The sequence below is a fragment of the Pleurodeles waltl genome, chromosome 1_2, assembly GCF_031143425.1.
Source record: "Pleurodeles waltl isolate 20211129_DDA chromosome 1_2, aPleWal1.hap1.20221129, whole genome shotgun sequence".
Classification (NCBI taxonomy): domain Eukaryota; kingdom Metazoa; phylum Chordata; class Amphibia; order Caudata; family Salamandridae; genus Pleurodeles; species Pleurodeles waltl.
This window is the reverse complement of record NC_090437.1, coordinates 885,348,187-885,371,740: the sequence shown is the minus strand read 5'-3', so window position 1 is coordinate 885,371,740 and position 23,554 is coordinate 885,348,187. Positions and strand designations below refer to the sequence as shown.

Genomic DNA, 23,554 nt, shown 5'->3' with positions numbered 1-23,554 from the left:
CCTTTCCCCCGGGCCCAGCCTAAATATTTAATTTTTTGGGGGGAGGAGGCCCATCCCATTTAACCCCTTCGCTGCCAGTCCTTTTTCCCCTCAGATGGCAAGCTTTTATTTTTGGCTATTTGGGCCAGTTTGCGCTAAGGCCCTCATAACTTTTTGTCTACATAAGCTACCCATGCCAAATTTGCATCCTTTTTTTCCAACATTCCAGGGATTTTAGAGGTACGCAGACTTTGTGGGTTCCCCTGAAGGAGACCAAGAAATTAGCCAAAATACAGTGCAAAGTTTGCTTTTTTCAAAAACAATGGCAAAAAAGGGCTGCAGAAGAAGGCTTGCGTTTTTTTTCCCTGAAAATTGCATCAATAAAGGGTTTGCGGTGCTGAAATCACCATCTTCCCAGCTTTCAGGAACAGGCAGACTTCAATTAGAAAAAAACATTTTTCAACACAATTTTAGCATTTTACTGGGACATACCCCATTTTTGCTATTTTTGGTGCTTTCATCCTCCTTCCACTTAGTGACAGAAATGGGTGTGAAACCAATGCTGGATCACAGAAAGCTAAACATTTCTGAAAAGTAGACAAACTTCTGAATTCAGCAAGGGGTAATCTGTGTAGATCCTACAGGTGTTTCCTACAGAAAATAACAGCTGAAATAAAAAAATATTGAAATTGAGGTGGAAAAAACCAGCCATTTTTCTCCACGTTTTACTCTGTAACTTTTTGCTGCAATGTCAGATTTTTTTAAAGCAATATACCGTTACGTCTGCTGGACCCTTCTGGTTGCGGGGATATATAGGGCTTGTAGGTTCATCAAGAACCCTAGGTACCCAGAGCCAATAAATGAGCTGCACCTTGCAATGGGTTTTCATTCTATACCGGGTATACAGAAATTAATTTGCTGAAATATAAAAAGTGGAAAATAGGTATGAAGAAAACCTTTGTATTTCCAAAATGGGCACAGGATGAGGTGATGAGAAGCAGTGGTTATTTGCACATCTCTGAATTCCGGGGTGCCCATACTAGCATGTGAATTACAGGGCATTTCTCAAATAGACGTCTTTTTTACACACTCTCTTATATTTGGAAGGAAAAATTGTAGAGAAAGACAAGGGGCAATAACACTTGTTGTGCTATTCTGTGTTCCCCCAAGTCTCCCAATACAAATGGTACCTCACTTGTGTGGGTAGGCCTAATGCTTGCGACAGAAAACACAACATGGACACATCACATTTTTACATTGAAATTTGACATGTTTTTTTGCAAAGTGCCTAGCTGTAGATTTTGGCCTCTAGCTCAGCCGGCACCTAGGGAAACCTAGCAAACCTGCACAATTTTTAAAACTAGACACCTAGTGGAACCCACGATGGGGTGACTTGTGGGGCTCTGACAAGGTTCTGTTACCCAGAATCCTTGCAAACCTCAACGTTTGGCCAAAAAAACACCTTTTTTCTCTCATTTCGGTGACAGAAAGTTCTGGAATCTGAGGGGAGCCACAAATTTCCTTTCACCTAGCATTCCCCCAAGTCTCCCGATAAAAATGGTACTTCACTTGTGTGGTTAGGCCTAGTGCTCGCAAAAGCAAATGCCCCAAAACAGTATCTGGACACATCAAAATTATCAAATACAAAACTACCTGTTTTTGGAGGTGGGGCACCTGCATTTTTGGTACTGGGCTCAGCAGCCATCTAGGGAAACCTACCAAACCCAGACATTTCTGAAAACTAGACACCCAAAGGAGTCAAGGGAGGTGTGACTTGCGTGGATCCCCCAATGTTTTCTTACCCAGAATCCTCAGCAAACCTCAAATGTAGCAAAAAAATCACTTTTTCCCCATATTTCTGTGTGGGATCACCGCACCGGGACAAATTTCCTACCACCCAACGTTCCCTGCAGTCTCCTGGTAAAAATGATACCTCACTTGTGTAGGTGGGCCAAGTGCCTGTGACAGGGAAGGGCCAAAAACATGTCAAAATTGAGGGGGAGCCAAAGCGTGTCTGAAAGGGAAGTTAGAAAAAAAACACTTTTTGAGGCTGACAAGTGCAGCAGAATTTTTATTGGTGTAAGTGAGACAATGTTGGGTGGTAGGAATTTTGTGGATTCCTGCAGATTCTGGAAGGTTCCATCACAAAAATGTGGGAAAAATGTGTGATTTCCAGCAAAGTTGGAGTTCTGCAGGGCATTGTGGGTAAGAAAATGGTGCGGGTGCATATGAAGCACACCACCCTGGAACCAACCAGATGTTTAGTTTTCAGATGTCTTGTGGATTTTTCTACTTGGCAGCGTCCCAATGTAAAAAAAGTGCAGCCCTCACGATTCCAAGTGGGACGATTTTGAGAGTCACCAAGCTCTCATGTCCCAAATGTAAAACCAAACCCCCAAATAATCAAATGTCCTCTTGCTTGCAGTGGGATAAGATGTTTTAGTGTGCGGGGGAGAGCTGAAAGACTGTACCCCCTTCAGTTGGGGTGGGGGCATAACCAGGCCCATACTGGTTGGTAGCCACCACCCCACAATTTTTTTTATTTTTTTATTCCATGCCATCTAGTAGACTTTCTGCCCCCCCTTGGGTGTGGATTGGGGGTAATTGCCCCATCTGCCCACTGGTAGGCAGAACAACTTTGGCCCCCTTTATTTTGAAAAAACAAAATGTTCCCTGGTCTCTGGTGGGCTTTCTGCCCCCTTTGGGGGCAGATGGGCCTTCCAAACAAAAATAGGCCGATCTGCCTCCAAGGGGGGCATAAATGGCCTAAATACAATTTGCCCCCCAGGGGAGCGACCCTTGCCTAAGTGGTCGCTCCCCATACATAAAAACATAAATTAAATTAAAAAATGTATATATTTATCCCTGGTGTCTAGAGGTTTCTGCACCCCTCCCCCCCTAATTACATTAGGCCGATCTGCCTCAGGGGGTGGGGGGGGGGGAGCAGAAAAGGCCTAAAAATATTTTGTCCCCCCAGGGGGCCGCCCTTACCCAAGGGCCTGCTCCCCTTTTGCGTTAGTATGTAAAAAAAAAAAAAAAAAACCCTGGTGTCTAGTGGCTTCTGCCCCCCCCCCGCCCCCCCCGGGCCAGAAATGACCTAAAAATAATTTGGCCCCCTGGGGAGCGGTCTTTGCCTAAGGGGTCGCTCCTCACATATACAAAAAAAAAAAAAACCCTGGTGTCTAGTGGCTTCTGCCCCCCCTGGGGCCAGAAATGGCCTAAAAATTATTTGCCCCACCCAGGGAGCGGCCCTTACCCAAGGGGCCGCTCCTCTTATGCGTAAGGATAATAAAAAATAAAAAAAACTCCCTGGTGCCTACTGGTTTCTGTCCTCCCTGGGGGCAGATCGGCCTAAGTATATTAGGCCGATCTGCCCCCAGGGGGGCAGAAATGGCCTAAAAACAATTTGGCCCCCCAGGGAGCGACCCTTGCCTAAGGGGTCACTTCCCGCACATAAATGAAAAAAAAAAAAAAAATTATCCCTGGTGTCTAGGGGTTTTCTGCATCGCGATCGGGCAGCAGAAATGCTTGCAGAGACATGAAAGGAAAGGCTTTTCCTTTCCTTTCATGCCTCTGCTGGCCCCCTCCTCCCGAGCGGAAGAGAAATGCTGAGCATTTCTCTTCCATAATCGCACTGTAAGCATGCTTCCAGCGCAATGGGAGGTGACCTCTGATGAGGTCAGCACGCTCTTGCGTGCTGATGTCATCAGACGTTGCTGGGGGGGACTCAGGAGGGTCGGGTGGAAGGGGAAGCGATTCCCCTTCCAGCCCTGACGTGTGTGGTGGGGGCGGCCCTCAGGGGGAGCGCTAGCACTTACCCTGAGGGCCAGTAATCAGACGTAACGGTTATGTCTGTGGCCCCTGAGAGGCGCAGCCACAGACGTAACCATTATGTCTGTGCCCTGCAAGGGGCTAAAAATAACAATGCCCTAGAACTTATTTTTTAAATTTTTTATTTTTAAAATGCATTTTAGCCTGGGAGGTCCCTCTGGGACCCCTAGCACTAGTGCTAAGGGGGCAGAGTGTCCCTACACTGACCCCTTGTTTTTTTTTGTTTTTATTTTGGTGTGATTCGGCTGAGCCAAGTCCTTGTTTGAAGTGTTGGCAGCCAATGAGAGCTCTGCATTTGCCGTGAAGGCGTTGTGACCTCAGATATACAAATTTGTTTTCCTTTTACTATCTCCTAAACTACTGGATGGATTTACACCAAATAAGCGAAAGCACAATCTATGTACCAAAAGCTAGCTTTCTGTTAAAAATGGGTGTAATTCTGTCCAGTGACTCGGTCTCTAGCCATGTTCAAAAGTCCTATGAGAAATAACATGGGAAATGCAACTTTTTTGATCCCCCATTTTTCTTGTCCCCCGCTTGAAAGATCACTCTGAAACTTTCCAGGCGCAACAAGAATCAACAGGGCACTTTTTTTGGAAAGTTGGAAACACTGTCCTAACTATACAGCCACCACTAGGTACTATAAAATATATGTGTTTGTATATAATTTTTTATATATATATATATATATATATATATATATATATATATATATATATATAATATATGTTTGATGGCATGTGTAGCTGCAGATACACATGCTGTGCATATCCCGCCATCTAGTGTTGGGCTTGGAGTGTTACAAGTTGTTTTTCTTCAAAGAAGTCTTTTTTCAAGTCACAGGATCGAGTGACTCCTCCTCTCGGTGATAGTGTGCATGGGCATCGACTCCTTTGTTAGATTGTTTTCTTTCCGCCGTCAGGTTCAGACGTGTTCCCTCTCGCCCAAGACTTTCGATTCAGAAACGTTATATTCGCTTTATTCTACCGTTGGTATTGTTTCGACTGCGTTTACATCTGCATTCGATCCGATAGTACTGTTGAGATCTAGAAAACGCCCATTCAGGCGCTTTCGCCCTTCTTGGGCCTGTTCAGGCCTGCCACGCCATAGCCTGATGGATCGGACTCCATTCTGATTCTGTCCTTGATGCCACGCAAAATTCCCTCATACTGACCAGCACGCGGTATGTAATCTTTGCCTTTCTCTTGAACATCGAGAAGAGGATTGTGAAGATTGCCGTTCGTTTCTGTCGAAAAAGACACTGCATGACCGAAGAGCAAGAAGACTCGAGATGGTGTCAAAATATACTTAGTCCACAGACACCTTAGAGGAGGAGCAGGCACAGACAGCTGTTTCGATTCAAGATTCCGACTCCGAACCAGTGTCAGAAGACGACCGTCAGCCAATCACAGCGGCACAGCATGTGAGTACACCTGCCCCTACACCCACTTTCAAAAAATCTAGCAAGGCCTTGGATGCATCACTGCTGGAAAGCCATGGTTCCACCCGAAAGAAAGTTGTCGGCGACCGGCCCTTGGGTTCAGCCCTGAAAAAGGCCAAGTCACCCCATCAACAGGCCACGCCTGTTTCGGTGCCGGAGTCGAGCAAAAGAATAAGGAGCTCCGCCTCAGAGCCGACGCCTACAATCTTCGGATCCGAAATTACTACGTCCGGCTTCGGAGCCGAAACCTCAGCTACTATCTTCGGGACAGAAAAAGCTCAGAACCGCTTCAGAGCAGAAAACATCCTTCTACACAGAAGAGACAGGCCTTTCGAGCCGTTTCAATCAATCAATCAATCACTGCATTTGTAAAGCGCGCTACATACCCGCGAGGGTCTCAAGGCGCTGGGGAAGGGGGGTGCTACTGGTCGAAGAGCCAGGTCTTGAGGAGTCTTCTGAAGGCCAGCAGGTCCTGGGTCTGTTGTAGGATGGTGGGGAGAGTGTTCCAGGTCTTGGTGGCGAGGTAGGAGAAGGATCTGCCGCCGGCGGTGGTTTTTCAAATGCGGGGGACTGTGGCGAGGGCGAGGTTGGCTGAGCGGAGGCTTCGGGTGGGGGTGTGGAAGCTGAGTCGGTTGTTGAGGTAGGTGGGTCCGGTGTTGTGCAGTGCTTTGTGTGCGTGGATCAGGAGCTTGAAGGTGATCCTTTTGTTGACGGGGAGCCAGTGCAGGCCTCTCAGGTGGAGTGTGATGTGGCTGCGGCGAGGGACATCAAGGATGAGTCGGGCCGAGGCGTTCTGGATGCGTTGGAGTCGTCTCAGGAGCTTGTTTGTAGTTCCTGAGTAGAGGGCGTTCCCGTAGTCGAGTCTGTTGGTGATGAGGGCCTGGGTAACGGTTTTTCTCGTGTCGACTGGGATCCATTTGAAGATCCTGCGGAGCATACGGATGGTGTTGAAGCAGGACGCGGAGACGGCGTTGACTTGCCTGGTCATGGAGAGAGTGGAGTCGAGGATGACCGCCCAGGTTGCGTGTGTGGTCCGTGGGTTCCGGGGCTGTGCCTAGTGACGTAGACCACCAAGAGTCGTCCCAGGCTGATGGGGTGGGTCCGAGAATGAGGACCTCCGTCTTGTCTGAGTTCAGCTTCAGTCTGCTGTCCTTCATCCAGTCGGCTACGGCCTTCATTCCTCGGTGGAGGTTAGCTTTGGCGGTGTGGGGATCTTCGGTGAGGGATATGATCAGCTGGGTGTCGTCGGCGTAGGAGATGATGTTGAGGTTGTGTTGTCATGCGACGTGGGCGAGGGGGGCCATGTAGATATTGAACAGTGTCGGGCTGAGGGAGGATCCCTGTGGGACGCCGCAGATGATCTCGGTGGTTTTGGAGCAGAAGGGTGGGAGGTGGATGCTCTGGGTTCTGCCGGAGAGGAAGGATGTGGTCCAGGGCAGGGCCTTCTCTTGGATACCGGCGTCATGGAGGCGTGCTGATAGGGTGCGGTGGCAGACCGTGTCAAAGGCTGCTGATAGGTCCAGGAGGATGAGGGCGGCTGTTTCTCCTTTGTCCATCAGGGTCCGGATGTCGTCAGTGGCAGCGATGAGGGCGGTCTCGGTGCTGTGGTTACTGCGAAAACCGGATTGGGAAGAGTCCAGGATGTTGTTAACTTCGAGGTAGCGGGTCAGCTGTTTGTTGACAATCTTCTCGGTCACTTTTGCCGGGAAAGGGAGCAGGGAGATGGGCCGGAAGTCCTTGAGGTCCTTGGGGTCTGCCTTGGGCTTAAGGGGGCGTTGATCTCGGCGTGCTTCCAGCTTTCTGGGAAGGTTGCTGTCTCGAAGGAACAGTTGATTGTTTTCTGGAGGTGGGGCGCGATGGCTGCGCTGGCTTTGTTGAAGACGTGGTGAGGGCAGGGGTCGGATGGGGATCCGGAGTGGATGGAGTTCATGGTTTTGATGGTGTCTTCGTCGCTGATGCTGGACCAGACGGTCAGGCGACTGGTGCGAGTGGTAGTCGCAGGGGTGGTGGACTCGGTGGTGGGTGCGGGGGGGTCGGGGTTGAAGCTGTTGTGGATGTCGGTGATCTTGCGGTGGAAGAAGGTGGCCAGGGAGTCGCACAGGTCTTGAGATGGCGGGATGTCGTTGGTGATGGAGCTGGGGTTGGAGAGTTCTTTCACGATGCTGAAGAGCTCTTTGGTGTTGTGTGCGTTGTTGTCTAGGCGGTCCTTGAAGGCGGTCTTCTTGGCGGTCCTGATGAGTTGGTGGTGTCTGCGGGTGGCGCTCTTGAGGGCTGTGTGGTTGCCTGGTGTTCGTCGTGGAGCCATTTCTTCTCCAGCTTCCGACAGGTGTGCTTGGAGATCCTGAGGTCCTCGGTGAACCAGGAGGCTTTCTTGTTGGTGTAGTTGGTTGTAGAGGTCTTGAGAGGGGCGAGGGTGTTGGCGCAGTCGTTGATCCACTGTGTGAGGTTGGTTGCGGCGGTGTCTGGGTCGGTGGGGTCGGTGGGTGGTCTCAGGGCGAGGGCGGTAGTCAGTTGGTCCTCGGTGACCTTGCCCCAGCAGTGGCGTGGTATCTGTTGGGTGCGGTGGTGTGTGCTGGGTTTTCTGAAGGTGAAGTGGACGCATCTGTGGTCGGTCCAGTGTTGTTCGGTGGTGTGGTTGAAGGAGACGTGGGGGCTTGCGGAGAAGATGGGGTAGAGTGTGTGTCCAGCGGCGTGAGTAGGTGTTGTTACGAGCTGTTTGAGTCCCAGGTTGGCGAGGTTGTCGATCAGGGCGGTGGAGTTGGCGTCGTTGTTCTCGAGGTGGAAGTTCAGGTCCCGAGGAGGATGTAGTCTGTGGAAGCGAGGGCGTGGGTGCTGATGAGGTCGGCGATGGTGTCACTAAACTGTGGGCGAGGTCCGGGAGGTCTGTAGATGAGAGTTCCTCTGAGGCGGGTGTTGGGGTCGGTGTGGATCTGGAAGTGCATGTGCTCGGCGGTGGTGAGGGTGTCATCGGTGTTCGTTGAGATTTTGATGGAGTCTTTGTGGATGATGGCGATTCCTCCTCCCACTCCGTTGGTGCGGTCTCTGCGGGAGATCTTGTAGCCCTGTGAGATGGCTATGGCGATGTCTGGTGCTGAGGTGGCGTTCAGCCAGATTTCCGTCAGGAAGGCGACGTCGGGGCGGTGGAGTCTAGGAGGTCCCAAAGTTCGATGGAGTGCTTGCGAGCGGAGCGGGTGTTGAGGAGGATGCAGCGGAGGTGGTTGGGTTCTCTGGCTGGTGGTGTGGAGGGTTGGATGCTGGTGAATCTGCAGTTCCGGCAGGTGAAAGGCCCCTGGATGCGTTTCGGGGTGGCCCGGTAGCAGGGGTGGTCTCGTCTGGTGTTGAGTGCGTGGAGGGTGCTTGCGTCGTAGTGCAGTCTGGTGTTGCGGGGGTGCGGGTTCCAGGGGTTCTGGTGCTGGGTGCGGTCCAGGCGTGGACGGGCGCAGACGGGCTTGCCTTAGCCGTGCCTTCGGCGCCCCAGCGACGCGCCCGCTGCGCGCCCGCTTTGCGGCCTCCATATGAGGGCAGAGGGAGGGAGGAGCAGCTGGGAGGTGGGAGCGGGGCGGCCAATGAGAGTGAAGGGGGCGGAGCAGCAGGGGCTCAGCAGCGAGGGAAAAACCCGGGGAAAAAACGGCGGGAAAAGACGGCGGGAGAGGGACAACAGAGCACAGGGGTACAGAAAGCAAGACACAGGGGCACAGAATTAAAAAACGAAGTGGCACAGAAGCCAAGCGCAGGGGTACAGAATAAAAAGGGAGCGAGTAGTCAGGCGGCAAAAGCGGCAACGGAGGTTCAACCCACAGGCGGCTGTGTGGCAGATGGGGGGAGGGACCTGCCTGGTGACAGGGTCAAAGGTCGCTCTCTACCACAGCTTCGCGCCCTCCATATGAGGACAGAGGGAGGGAGGAGCAGCTGGCAGCTGGGAGGTGGGAGCGGGGCGACCAATGGGAGTGAAGGGGGCGGGGCAGCAGGGGCTCAGCGGCGAGGGAAAAACCCGGGGAAAAAACGGCGGGAAAAGACGGCGGGAGAGGGACAACAGAGCACAGGGGTACAGAAAGCAAAACACAGGGGCACAGAATGGAAAAACGAAGTGGCACAGAAGCCAAGCGCAGGGGTACAGAATAAAAAGGGAGCGAGTAGTCAGGTTGCAAAAGCGGCAACGGAGGTTCAACCCACAGGGGGCTGCGTGGCAGATGGGGGGATCGACCTGCCTGGTGATAGGGTCAAAGGTCGCTCTCTACCACCGCTTCGCGGCCTCCATACGAGGGCAGAGGGAGGGAGGAGCAGCTGGGAGGTGGGAGCGGGGCGGTCAATGGGAGTGAAGGGGGTGGAGCAGCAGGGACTCAGCGGCGAGGGAAAAACCCGGGGAAACCTCGGGGAAAAAACGGCGGGAAAAGACGGCGGAAGAGGGACAACAGAGCACAGGGGTACAGAAAGGAAGACACAGGGGCACAGAATGAAAAAACGAAGTGGCACAGAAGCCAAGCGCAGGGGTACAGAATAAAAAGGGAGCGAGTAGTCAGGCGGCAAAAGTGGCAACGGAGGTTCAACCCACAGGGGGCTGCGTTGCAGATGGGGGGAGCGACCTGCCTGGTGACAGGGTCAAAGGTCGCTCGAAACATATGCCCAAAACAGTCAGTGAACAATCCTCTAAGGGCAAAAAAATATCAGAATATCAAATAGAGGAATCTGATATCCAACCAATTTTGGAGGTTATGGACAGTAAGCAGTGAAGATTACACATCCACAAAGAGACTGGAAAAATCATTGCTTCTCCAACTCCACAGACTAAAAGAAAGCTGCCATTTCAAGAGCCTCTTGATACTACTTCACCACCAGAAAAATAATTTAAGCGAAAGGAGACGCCATCACCTCTTCAGCTTTCTCCACCACATTCACCACAGCTTTCCTTTTCTCCACCACCTATTACCCCACTACTGTCATCATCACACTCCCACACCTACTCACAGGGAGACACAGTGGACCCTTGGGACATGTATGACTCTGACCCTATACCGTCCAATGATCCTGATCTTTATCCTACTAAACCATCACCACCAGAGCATAGTACAGTTTACACCCAAGTCATATCTAGGGCAGCTGCATACCATGGGGTCCAAATGCCTGCAGAACCTTTGGAGGAGGATTTCCTTTTTAATACATTATCCTCTACCCATAAACACTACCAGTGCTTACCAATGCTTCCTGTTATGCTTGGACATGCAGACAACATATTCAAAGAACCAGTCAAAGCTAGGGTATAACCCCAAGAATTGATTAAAATAAATATATAAGCCTGCACCAACAGACCCAGTCTACATTACGCATCAACTGCCACTGGATTCTATTGTGGTCAGTGCAGCCAGGAAACGGGCTAATAGTCAGTCTTCGGGGATACCCCACCTCCTGACAAGGACAGTAGGAAGTTTGATGCTGCAGGGAAAAAGGTAGCTACACAAGCAGCCAACCAGTGACATATTGCCAATTCCCAGACCCTGTTGGCAAGATATGACAGGCCACATTGGGATGAAATGCAGGAATTCTTGCAGTACCTACCCTAGGTCACCAAAAGAAAGCGCAGCAAATTGCAGAAGAGGGACAGGCTATTACAAATAACCAGATTAGATCTGCCCTAGATGCATCTGACACTGCAGCTTAGAAGTATTAATACTAGTGTACAATCCAACGACATGCATGGCTAAAGTCCTTGGGTTTTAAACCTGAAATACAGCAGGCTGTGCTTGCCTTGCCTTTTGATAAACAGCATCTCTTCGGACCAGAAGTAGATGCTACTATTGAGAAACTCTGAAAGATTCAGATACTGCAGAAGCCATGGGAGCCCTATATACCACACCTTTTTGGGGTTCCTTTCGGAAACAACAGTTTAGGGGAGGTTTTAAACCCCAAACTACAGAGGCTTCCACCTGCCATCCAAATCAAACGCAGCAGTATTATTCTAGAGGGTCATTTAGAGGCTCTTACAGAGGGCAAAACTTCAGAGCCAGAGCTCAAAGAGTGCTATCACACCCACAAAACAATGACTTCCCAAACATCCCACACTTCTCCCGTGGGAGGACAACTGCAACTATTCCACTCTCACTGGCAAAACATCACCACAGATTAGTGGATACTCTCAATTATCCGCAATGGTTATTGCCTAGAACTCATCTCTACTCTACCAAATATTCCCCCTCGTTCTCATAGACTCTCTCCAGAACACACTGTTCTACTAATACAAGAAGTACAATCTCTATTACTAAAAGGGGCAATAGAAATGGTTCCTATCTTACAGCAACGAACAGGAGTATATTTGCTATACTTCCTTATACCAAAATTGGATGGTACTCTCAGACCTCTAAATCTATATATCCTGTCAGAACATTTTCACATGGTCACTCTACAGGACGTTATTCCCCTACTACAAAAACACAATTACATGACTGCGTTAGATCTCGGGGACGCCTGCTTCCACATTCCCATACATCCACTTCACTGCAAGTACTTAAGGTTCGTAATATTGGGCAACCACTACTAATTCAAAGTACTACCCTTCGGGATAACAACAGCTCCAACGGTTTTCACAAAATGTCTAGCTGTAGTAGCAGCTCACCTCAGAAGACAACACATACATGTCTTCCCTTATCTAGACGATTGGTTAATAAAATCCAGCACTATTCTACAATGGCAACAACACACTCAGTACACAATAGATACTCTACACAGATTAGGGTTCACAATCAAGTACCAGAAATCGCATCTTCAACCAGCACAGATTCAACCTTATCTAGGTGCAATTCTCAATACTCAAACAGCATTAGCCTACCCAAATCCACAAAGAATACAGGCTTTTCAATACCAGGTCAATCAGGCTAACACAGTAAAATTTATCATGAATCTATTGGGAATGATGGCATCATGTATAGCAATAGTAATGCATGCAAGACTAAACATGAGACCACTGCAACAATGTCTCTCACAACAGTGGTCTCAGGCACAGGGTCAGTTACAGGATCTATAGTTGTTAGACCCCCAACCTTACAAATCTCTGCAATGGTGGAATAACAACAACTTAACAAAATGGGGGTCTTTTCAAGACCCAGTGCCACAGACCATGATCACAACAGATGCGTCAATGACCGGTTGGGGAGCTCATCTCAACAACCTAACCATACAAGGGGAATGGGACTCAACACAATCAACTTACCACATAAACCACTTGGAATTATTAGCTGTGTTCTTGGCCATCAAAGCATTTCAGCCTCAGATCAGACACAAGGCAGTCTTAATAAGAACAGACGATATGACAACGATGTATTATCTGGAAAAAACAAGGGGGGACACATTCATCCCAATTGTCCCTTCAAGCTCAAACAATATGGAAATGGGCACTTCACAGTCAGATTCATTTACTAGCGGAATACATCCCAGGGATACACAACCAGCTAGCAGACCTTCTAAGCAGGACGCAGCAATAAATACACGAGTGGGAGATTCACCCACAGGTATTTCAACATTACTTTCAAATGTGTGGAGCACCAGACACAGACCTTTTCGCAACAAGCGAAAATGCAAAATGACAAAACTTTGCATCCAGACTCCCACACCCTCAATCCAAGGGAAATGCTCTATGGATCAACTGGTCAGGGATATTTGCTTACGCTTTTCCCCCTCTCCCGTTAATTCCGTTTCTGGTCAACAAAATGCTGAAAGAGCTCTACACACTCTTGACCTTAAAAGAGCTCTAATGTACTTTGTTGACAGAACAAAAGATTTTAGGAAAACTAATCAACTTTTTATTGCTTTCCAACAACCACATAAAGGTAATTCCATTTCAAAACAAGGATTAGCTAGATGGATTGTGAGATGTATTCAAACATGTTACCTTAAGGCAAAAAGGCAACTATTAATAACGCCTAAAGCACATTCCACTAGGACAAAGGGTGCCTCTATGGCATTCTTAAGGAATATACCAATAGCAGACATATGCAAAGCTTCCACTTGATCCACACCACATACATTCACAAAGCATTACTGGATGTTTTATCAAGCCCAAAAGCTAGTTTTGTACAAGCAGTGCTAAAGACACTATTTCAGACCACTTCAACCCCTACAGGCTAACCACCGCTTAATTGTGAGGAGAACTGCTTTTTACTCTATGCACAGCATGTGTATCTGCAGCTAAACATGGAACGGAAAATGTCACTTACCTAGTGTACATCTGTTCGAAGCATGTAGTGCTGCAGATTCACATGCACCCTCCCTCCTCCCCGGGAGCCTGTAGTCAGTGTAGTACTCATTTGTACATATGTATGTATATATATTTTCACGGACATCTTACTTACTTATTACATATCTATAGTTGTACATACACAATATTTCACTCTTTCCTACACCCTTCTGCGGGAAAACAATCTAACAAAGGAGTTGATGCCCATGCGCACTATTACCGAGAGGAGGAGTCACTCGATCCCGTGACTCGAAAAAAGACTTCTTCGACGAAAAACAACTTGTAACACTCCAAGCCCAGCAATAGATGGCGGGATATGCACAGCATGTGAATCTGCAGCACTACATGCCACAAACAGATGTACACTAGGTAACTGACATTTTCCATATTCATATGGGTTTATATTATTATTTTTAAGTTTTAGGGTGGGTATGGTTTTTTGTGTGGTAAGGGAATTTTTAGGGTTTAGGGTGGATTTAGGTTTTTGAGTGGTAAGAGGACTTTTAGGGCTTAGGGTGGTCATGGGTATTTGTGGGTGGTAAGTGGATTTTGGGGTGGGAAAGGATTTTTTTAGTGTTCGGTGGTTAGTGGTTAAAAGGTGTGTATGTGTGTGTGTATATATATATATATATATAGATATATATCTTTACAACTGATGCCTTTCCACCAAAAATATAAGTATTTTAAAAGTAAAAATAAACCCATTATTATTGTATATATGATTTTTATATATATATATATATATATATATATATATATATATATATATATATATATATATATATATGATTTATATTTGTTAAATACATACATTTCGTGGTAAAGGCATATTTGTTGTAGAAGATCTTGTTGTAAAAGGCATTTTCATTACAACACTTGCGTTATAAAGCCATTCGTGCTAATGGCATTCGGTATCCTGTCATACATCCGTGAAAAGGTGTACTATCAGTCCATCTGACAGTACCTGATTGCTCTTATTCCTTACTGGTATAGAATGCATACTCATTGTTGAAAAGGGGTCTTCTGATTTTTATTGGAGGCAGTGTACAGATCTGTTTGATCTTGTCCTGTAAAAGACTTCTGTGAATTACTGTCTGTGAATTGGTGTAAACATGTCTTAATTCTCCCTGTCTTTACCTTTGACATCTAAGCTAAGAGAGAAAGACTTACAGAACTAGGGAGAATTTTTTTCTCCCTGGTGATATCATCCTGGGTGTAGAGTCAGACCCATTTTAAGGTGAACAGTGGTAACAGGCAGTATCTCTTCACTGTGCTTGAGTTCACCCTGAACATCCTTTCACTCTTTTTTTTTCTCAGTGAGGGACATGAATGGCAGGTGCTTGATGTTTTCTTCTGGGGTATTTTCTTGATAGGTGGTGGATATTCCATCCTGGCGCTACTCACTCCTTCTTTGTCCCTCTCAATGTTGCTGCCCCTTTCTTTCCTCTTGAGGTCTTTTACAGAAACTGCAAAATTTGAGGTTCTCTTTATTTTACATCATTGTTGTATCTTGATAGATTCAAGTAATCTGAGCCTTTGAGTTTAGGGGAGTGGGGGGGGGTCATTTGAGGTATCTTGGGTCCATCGGGGTCTGCAATGTTTTCATGTGTATTGCTAATAGAATGTGAAAAAAAGGATTTAAAAAAGGACTGGCAGCGTTTTTTCCTTAAAGTAGAGGTCCTAATTCTGACAGTCTTTTAAAAAGTAATGTCTACATTTGCCTTCTGTTGTCTGTAGAGTGGAATGTTTTAATCATTGAAGAGGAAGGCACTAGAGATGAAGTAACATGTAATTGTCCCTTCTGTTGTCTCTTGTTTACAGATCATCCTTTGCATAGTACAGCTGTGGAAGCTGAACCGTTTGATAAAGGTGCTGCACCACATGATGCAAAATCAACTCAGCCCCAGCCTGTATCTCCTCCAAAGAAACAATTAGATAAAAGGTACTGTATAACTCTGAATATCTCACACCTCTCCAAGCTGACTATTTAGAGTCCCATTGTAGCAGTCAGTGACACAGTGTCAGTTTATTGCTAAAAACTATGTTGAGGTTAATCATTTGTCTCTATATAATTTTGTTTTTCTTTCAAGAATATCACTTGCTCTTCGAGGTCCTACTTTCTCTTGTTTTGCAGCTATCAGTGTATGTGTGTGAGCAGACATTTATAGTGATTAGGAACTCCTTTTAGTGTTGGATCTCTCATACCTAGGAGTATGTATTTGGATTCTTCAGTAATCTTAAACCATTTAAACAATTTCTTCAATTCCTCTCCCTGAGACACAGTTCTATATTTTAAGAAAATTAAGGTGTTTCGCCATGCTGTGAGTGGCAATCCGTTCTCAAAATTCATCCATTCCCTTATTGTCATGTTTACTGACAGATCCATTACCCAGTACCGTATCGCATAGAACTCTAGTCTGTACTTTCTTCTAATTTTGAAATCATGTTTTCCATTTGTGGAAGAATTTTTTTGCCCTCTGGTGGAAGATGTCCCTACTCTGAGACTCTGAGAACTCCCTCATTTCCAGAGGTTGACATACTTCCTCCTTAGGGCTAGGGTATTCTCCCCTGGCAGTAATGAGTGTGCATAGTAACCTTGGACTACAAGGTGGCCACTGTTTGCATCAAACTGAATATAAGCATAAGCCTATGGGCTCGGGCAGAGGAAGAGCCCCTAAAACAAAGAACACAGTATTACAGAAAGTAGCCTTCATTCATTTGAGGGAAGGGTGCAGGCACTCACTCAAACTTCTAAAACTTCTTAGAGACTTACAAGTCAGAAGGGTAGAGCTTGCAAGAATAATGTTCATTTAGGCTGAATCAGGCCCCCCTGGAGCCATTTGTGGAGAGGCGGATATGAGATCTTCTCCGTGGTGCTATGTATTCAGATGTTTCCTTAGTACGAAGAGTACACAGACCATTAGACCCCAAACGCAAAGTCATAAGGTGAAGGTCTAATCTAACTTTACAATTTCAGTTCTGTGTGCTTGCAGATACTTTGGACCTGTTAAAGAGGTGCAAACAGCTAAAAACTTTACAAGCATTAGACAAAGTTAATTGTTCAATACAGAACTATCTGTTGCTGACCTCGGTGATGCAACATGGGGCCAGTGATGACAGGAGAAGAAATGGACTTCCAGCCCTGCTAACTGGGCCACGCTCAGATTGAAGGATGCAGCAGCCAGTGTGATAAGTTGGCCTATGACAAGCAGCACCTTAGCACAATGTGCATATAAGATGGTTGCATAGCCCCATGACTCTTTCACATCGAAATATGTACTTGCTGCGGTTTGCAATGAGTGGTGCTAACCCCTCGTGACCCTGAACACTTACTGACTTTCCTACCAACCGTCAGTGACTATGCATCAACTGTAGGGCTGCATGTTATTTTCCTGGACTGTTTGTGGTTACTAGAGTATACTTGAAGACAGTGATGTGCCCTATTTTGTATGCTAGCTATGGATGTCCTGAGCTTTTTGAATCCTGACTGATGTATCTTTGTGCTCCCAGCAGGACTTTTCTGTGTTGATTGTGATGTGAACTATTGTGATGTGTTTTGCATCTGATAGTATCCTTGGCTGGTCGGGGCATTTAGACAAACTATTTCTGGGCAATTGGGTTCCATTTTTATGAGGTATTGTATTGGATCAGTCTTTACACACCTGTTCCGTGGCCTTGAATTTGCTCCCTTGTCTGTTTTGTTGGGTGAATCTCTGGTTTATTCCAAAGGGTTGTAGGGAATGTTGAATGGGGGCTCATAATGACAGTTGGTCTTCTTAAGGGGGAAATATGTGGTCTGCTATGCTGGTGCTACACAGGGCCATAGTGTGGAACACAACCAGTGGGCTAGATTACATCCTGGTGGTTCAGGGAATCAATAGGTGTGGCTTCAAGTCACTGACGATTGGGGTTGTTCAGTTTGGGTGGAGGATAGAACTGTGGAGCGAAGGTCTTTTTGGCTCATTAAATGTTTTGCAATCTCCGATGATGAATGTCACAGGTGCATTGTTTCTCTTTCTCGGGAATGGATAGACAAAAAAGGTCATAGTATCATAAAAATAAATTGGCATATTTGAATGCAGAAGCAGAAAAATGGGCTCAACAAGCATTTTAGGTAGTCCAGGAACTGGCTAGAGGCAGTGAAGTGCATTTGAGACAATAATTTGTGAATCATATAAGATAGTGACATCTGTAAATGAATGAATGTGAATTCCCAAACGCTGTCTATTCTTTTTAATACAAAAATGGATATGAGGCCTTGTTGGGACTGAAAAGTCCCTAACATGCCCTGCCCTGAGAGCCCCAACTGCAATGATGCCTGGATCCTTGATGCTGATTTTTGTTGTCATGGGCAAACAAGGACCATGCATGTGCACCATGATATAGGCCTGTCTCGCCATTTGCAGTCTTTTGTTTGACTGGTAGGGCACCGAAAGTGCTATCTTTATGGAGTGAAAGGCTATTGCCTTTGCTAGGAGTTAAGCAGCACAAGCACAGTGGTGGCAGCATGCTGTGTAGTGATCAATAAAAGTGAACAGGCCTTTTTACCTGCGTCACTGCAGTGAGGCCTACAGTCTCACTCATGTAAGTTCTGCTGCTGTGTGCTGAACAAACCATTGGCCTACATCAAGTTAGTATGTAGCGCTGTGCATTGTATGTGTGTTGCATACATTTACTCTGTGTATGTGTGCCTGTGGATGCTTCAACACATGGAAAATTCTGAATTTCATTTTAAGAGTCCCAGGCTGACTGGAGATGCATGGGGAGGTAAATTAATTCCCCAGTCAGATTTGTGGATTGCTGCATTCCTGTGAGCTAGGTGTGACACACTGTAGGAATGAGAGCCAGGTTTTCCAGCATACTTCAAAGGATGTTCTTTGATTCAGAGAGAGGTCACTGGAAAGGGGCCTGGATACATCTCAGGAAGGAGATTGGGCTGATAAGGGAATCGTAAAGAGTAGGGCTGTGGCCCAGGGGCAACATTTAGATACACATATCATTGTGGCTGACATCCAGGTGTGAACCTGCGTATTGAGGCTATCAGATTTGGAGTCGTTCCTGCTGTGACAAACTGTGAAGGGCAAGGCAGAGGAGAGGGCTCTTCAAAAGGAAGCAGACCCACAACACAAACTTTAAAGACTTGAACCCTAAATCAAATTAGGTGTCTGGTAATGGACTGCAAAAAGGGGTGCTTGAGGCCCCCAAAACTGTTAACTGTCAAGCAGCCATCAAGGAAGGGAAGTTCTGCAAAACTTCTGCCTGTTACCAGGGCAGGTGGCTTGCCAGCCTCCCGGTTGAGTGAGAGGACATCACTCAGGGACATCCAAGACTACCTGCTCCTGGAGTATGGAGCACCATTGTCTGCCTGCTTGCCAAGACCAGTGAGCCATGTGCGGAAGAGGAGAACTGGAGGGGTGAAGTCCAATGGGGGTTCCTGGCAAATGGATCCCTGTAGTGAGTTGCGGGGATACGGCTGCTGCACTGATCACTTTGTTGCCTCTGTGCAGGGTTAAGTTGGCGACTCCCGTATGCCAGAGGAGGGCCACCATGAAGTAAACTGTAAACTCTACTGTCCTAATTGTATTGTAGCCCATGTGCCAAGGGGAGCCGTTGTGAAGATTTCCATGCCAATCTGGCCGTCACTTGTGTGCAATGCAAACCGATGACCCTGTATGCCAGAGGGAGTTGCTGTGAACATGGGCATGCTGATTGGGCTGTCGCCTGTGTGCCCTGTGAGTCGGTGGCCCCACATGTCAGAGGCGGCCGTTGTGAAAAGGAACCTGCTGCTGTGTTGTTCGGACCAGCACCCAAATGAAGAGCAGGTGTGGTGACCCCGTGTGCCAGAGGGGGTCCACCAGAGAAGGACAAGGAGCACAACCTGTTTGATGCCATTGTTGTGAGGAGGCTCCTGTGGTGACCCGTGCGAGCCTGAGCCCCAACAGCAGATCGGAACCAGGAACCGCCGACCACCCCATGCCCCCACTTGAGGGGAAATCAAAACCAAAGGAGACATTGGAGGAGTGCTGAGGACACCCAGCAAAGGCAGCTGCAGAGTTCTTTGTGTGCTACTCACCTGAGGTACCCGCTGCAGTTGCCACACATGCGAGAAAGATGCTTTCAGAACCTTCAGTCGGACAGTCCCTGCTAGTGCGAGAAGACTGAGCTATGGGCTGGAAGGCCCGGGGGTGAGCTTATCTGACAGATAGTGCTTTAGAGCCCGAGCACTTTTGAGTTTTCTAACTGAGTCAGGTAGGACTCCTGACACCCACACTGCTAATGGGGCCTAACATGAATGGGACCTATAGTGGATGGGGAATAACCACTTCCACTGTTTAGTGGGAAGTCAAACTCAGGAGACTAAAGCCCTGAGACTGTGTGTATTGTGTGTATGCTGCATTTCGCTTTGTGTTCATATATAAATATTACTTTTGTCAAAAAAGAGGGTATTTGACTGGTGATCATTTCTTGTTGCTATTGAGTGTATTTTGAGTTGTGAAACTGTTCACCCCCTGTGTCATGCCCATAAAAGCAAGGTAGGTCGCAAATCTTTTCTTTCAAAAAATTGGGTAGTGGTTCTAAAAAGTTTGGGGCACCACCCTAATAGCAAAACCTTAGTATGGGCTTATTAAACTGGGAGAGCTCTTTAATGGGCTGCTCCTAATCCATCTTTAGAGTGTCTCTGAATTAGTTAAGTCAATTTTAAATGCAACTCCTTTCCATAATTGCATAACTCATTAAAGATTGTATGCATTGCCATAACCAGGGGTCACCTCCAGGATACAATCTACAAAGATCTATAACTTATCCTGTTTCTTTCCAAATAGGATAACATCAATCCCCGTGTTAACTAGAATCATAATTGCTAATTTTTTGAGTGAAATGGAAAAATGCAGCAACTTGGTTTGGTCCTTCTCTGACGTGTAAATAACCTTATGTGTTGTTCATTCACCTCTGTAGTAGCCTTTGATGACACAGTTGTCTTACAATATCTTAAGGCATGAATCTATGATGCCCATCTTATCTAGTACAATTTCCAAAATTGCTCAAATAGTCCAGTTAGATGCTTTCTCTGCATCCAGAGAAAGCAGAATACCACGTTCACCACTAATATTAATAATATGTACTAAGTGAGACTCGTTTTGAACATTGTCAGAGGTTCTGCTTCGTTCCTCTGAACCTGATCGGTTATTATCTGACAGTGATGGCAGAAAAACGTTATATCCAAAACCTCGAATTTTCAAAAAAATATTTACGTCTGGGTTTATCAATGCTATCAGTCAATAAGATGAGTAAAGGCGCTGGTCTTTACCCTGTCTGGAAATTAAAGCTCTTGGCTTCATGCATGGTGCCTGAGACCGAGTAAAAAGTCAATAATGAGCTAAAGGTGTAAGCAGGCCTGCCTTTATTAAAGTTTTAAGTGGTTTACAAAAATGTGGTCTCGAGTTCACCATGACCTGGAACCTTATTCAGTTTCAAATTCTTAAGTCAAGTGCACTTCCTCCCTTGTTATGTGGGGAACCTTACAAAGTTTGCATCTCATTTTTAGCAAGTTTTTTCCCCTCAATAATGTTTTCTGTTCCTCTCTTTTCTAGTGATCTCTTGTTTGTAAGTTACTGAAAGATATGCTGGCCTGTTGGTGCAGTCTTGTCACAAAGCGTTTCCTAGCATTGTTACTATTATAAAACAAGTATTGGCAAAGCCAATAGGTCTCGCCTATGCCAGAGCTGGTGGCTTTGCCACTGTCTTTTAGTCATGTTGCAGAACGATACTGCTGTGCAACATGGCTAAAAGCTAGACAAAATGCTATGACGCTGCTGGTGCTGGCTGCATCCTTCAGCTTTTTTTTCTTATGGTCTTATGGCGGGTGGACACATCAAAAATGGGAGAGAAACGGCAACAGGGACAACAGGATGGGGAGAAGAAACACGGACAGTAGGAGGGTAAAAATAAGTGATATGACATGGCCAGCACTGGCCGCATCATACCTTTTTTAGGGTCGAGCCTGCGTTGCATGCATATTACAGCGAGACTCTTTTGTATTTAGAAAAGGGCTCGGAGCCCTGTCACCTTCACATCAGTGTTTTTTATTGGTTTGTGGGCTTCCCTAATAAAATCTGCTTGCTTTCATTAGTCGAAGGCACCCATATGTCATGCCTTTTCCGGTGGCAAGCCCTCCTCGAGCGCAGCGACCAAGTACAGAAAACATGCGAGGCTCGCTGTTTTCCAGCGGGCTCGTGGATTTTTTTTCTCTAATTTACGAGCGCGATCTCGCTTGGCAGAAGTCGAGCGCTTTACATACTTAATTTCACTTTTTCGGGTTATGTACATAAATGCACTTTTGCCCGATAGGTGAAAAGTCGGGTTAAGAGTTTACAACGCGATCAGCTCTAACATGAGCAAACCCGAGACCCGTTGCATTGTAAATGCTTGTTTTCTCTTGTGGCAGGTTGGGTTGCAACACAGACAACAGGAGGGTGGGGTTGAGAGGGAAAAGCAACACAGATAACAGAAGAACAGGATGCAAGAAGCAACATGGACAATGGGAGGGAAGAAGCAGCATAAAAAACATATGGGAAGCCTGGTTTTGCATGAATTAACCCTTCCGGCCGGGTAAATAATCCAGCAGGTGTTTCAGGGGGTCGGTAAATCAGTATGCAGGTTATCCTGTGGTTATTTCTAGTTTCAAATGAGCAGACAAGACATTAACCCTAGGATGGGGGTGCACGGGTAGAAAAGTGATATTCAGGGAATTATCATTTGATAGTAAGACACAGTTAAGGAAAAGTTGTAAACTAGGCCAAAGATGGCGTCCTGCAAATTATCTGCTTCTGTTCCTAGCGAAAGAGGTGAGCAGCATACAACAATTTTGTTTTTCCAGTTTGTAGTAAATATTTGCAATAGGATGTCAGCATGAGGTCGGTATAAAATACCTTAGGAAAAAGTACACTATGGTAAAGGAACGGCTATGGTATTTAAGTGCTAACTTCACTTGATATTGTGCAGATTGTCATTATTCGACTAGCTCGTGGCTGGTTACTAGATTTAGTTTAATGGACTTCTAGCAGTGCCATATAGAGAGCGAACTCGACCCGAAGTGTTGAAGAGATTTATATGAGCACACTACACAAGGGAACATTCATTTTGTTTTTTAGATACAGGCTTATAAAGTGATTTGCCCTGAATCACAGGATGTTGAGCCAACACAGAGACTCGAACCTGGTTTCAAAGTCAGCAGCTTTGGCCATAGAGCCGCTTCCTCTCCATTGCTTTGCTTTCAAGTTCACTCCTTACAGCAGCGCGAATGTCAAAACACGCACGCGGTCAGAAGAACGGAACAAGGGCACGAAGGGGGCGGCCGCGGGAGGTTAGAAAGAGCTGTCATGTGTGCGAAAAGAGGCACGTTCATTGCTAGTGAATCCCGCAGTGATATTGCTAGTGAATCCCGAAGCTAGTGCCAGTTGTTAAACAAGCAATTACAATGCAATAGGTCTCGCATTTGCTTGAGTTAGAGCTATTGGCGTTGTAAATGCATAACTGGACTTCTCTTGCCACATAAATTGGTCAACCCTGAAGCTCCATTCGTGTGCTCGTGGAGTTCGCGTTTTATAAAAAACTGAGAAAAAAGTAGTTTGACTCTTTAAGAAGCTCCATTCCTGTAGCCTTGGGCCGAGTGCGCTCTTTATAAAAACTGAAAAAATCAATTTAAGCTTTGATTTGCAGTCTGTTGGTTTCTAAATATTTACTTATCAGTGGACTTTCATAAGCACACGTTATATTGATCTATTGGGCCTATCTGATCTGATACTGATTTTGTCTCTACAGGTGTATTTTGGCCCTAATTCCTTGTTTATTTCTGCCAGAGTTTCCTCCAGTTTCTTTTCAGGCAAGTGTAGTCACGTGACAGAATGTGCGCCGTTCACTGCAGATCTCTTCCTGCATCTTCTTATTGTGGAAGCCGGAGGGGGGTATTGCGTGCAGCAGCAGTCATAGAAATTAATAATATTAGAAACTGTAAATAAAGAAATACAGCCTCAAACACAAAGCCCTCAGCCGTTCCAAAGAAAATCTCCGCACATAGG

The 23,554-nt window shown here is 46.5% G+C and overlaps 1 protein-coding gene across 3 annotated transcripts in view; it reads left to right on the top strand.

The window, feature by feature from the left end:
* The window catches only part of CENPU (centromere protein U), a 427,790-nt gene that overhangs the window by 107,559 nt on the left and 296,677 nt on the right, over nucleotides 1–23,554 (top strand). For all 3 annotated transcript variants that reach the window (XM_069199521.1, XM_069199511.1, XM_069199530.1), the window contains one exon: nucleotides 15,297–15,417. In XM_069199521.1, coding sequence (XP_069055622.1) covers nucleotides 15,297–15,417 — 121 coding nt within the window. The remainder of the gene's footprint in view (nucleotides 1–15,296; nucleotides 15,418–23,554) is intronic.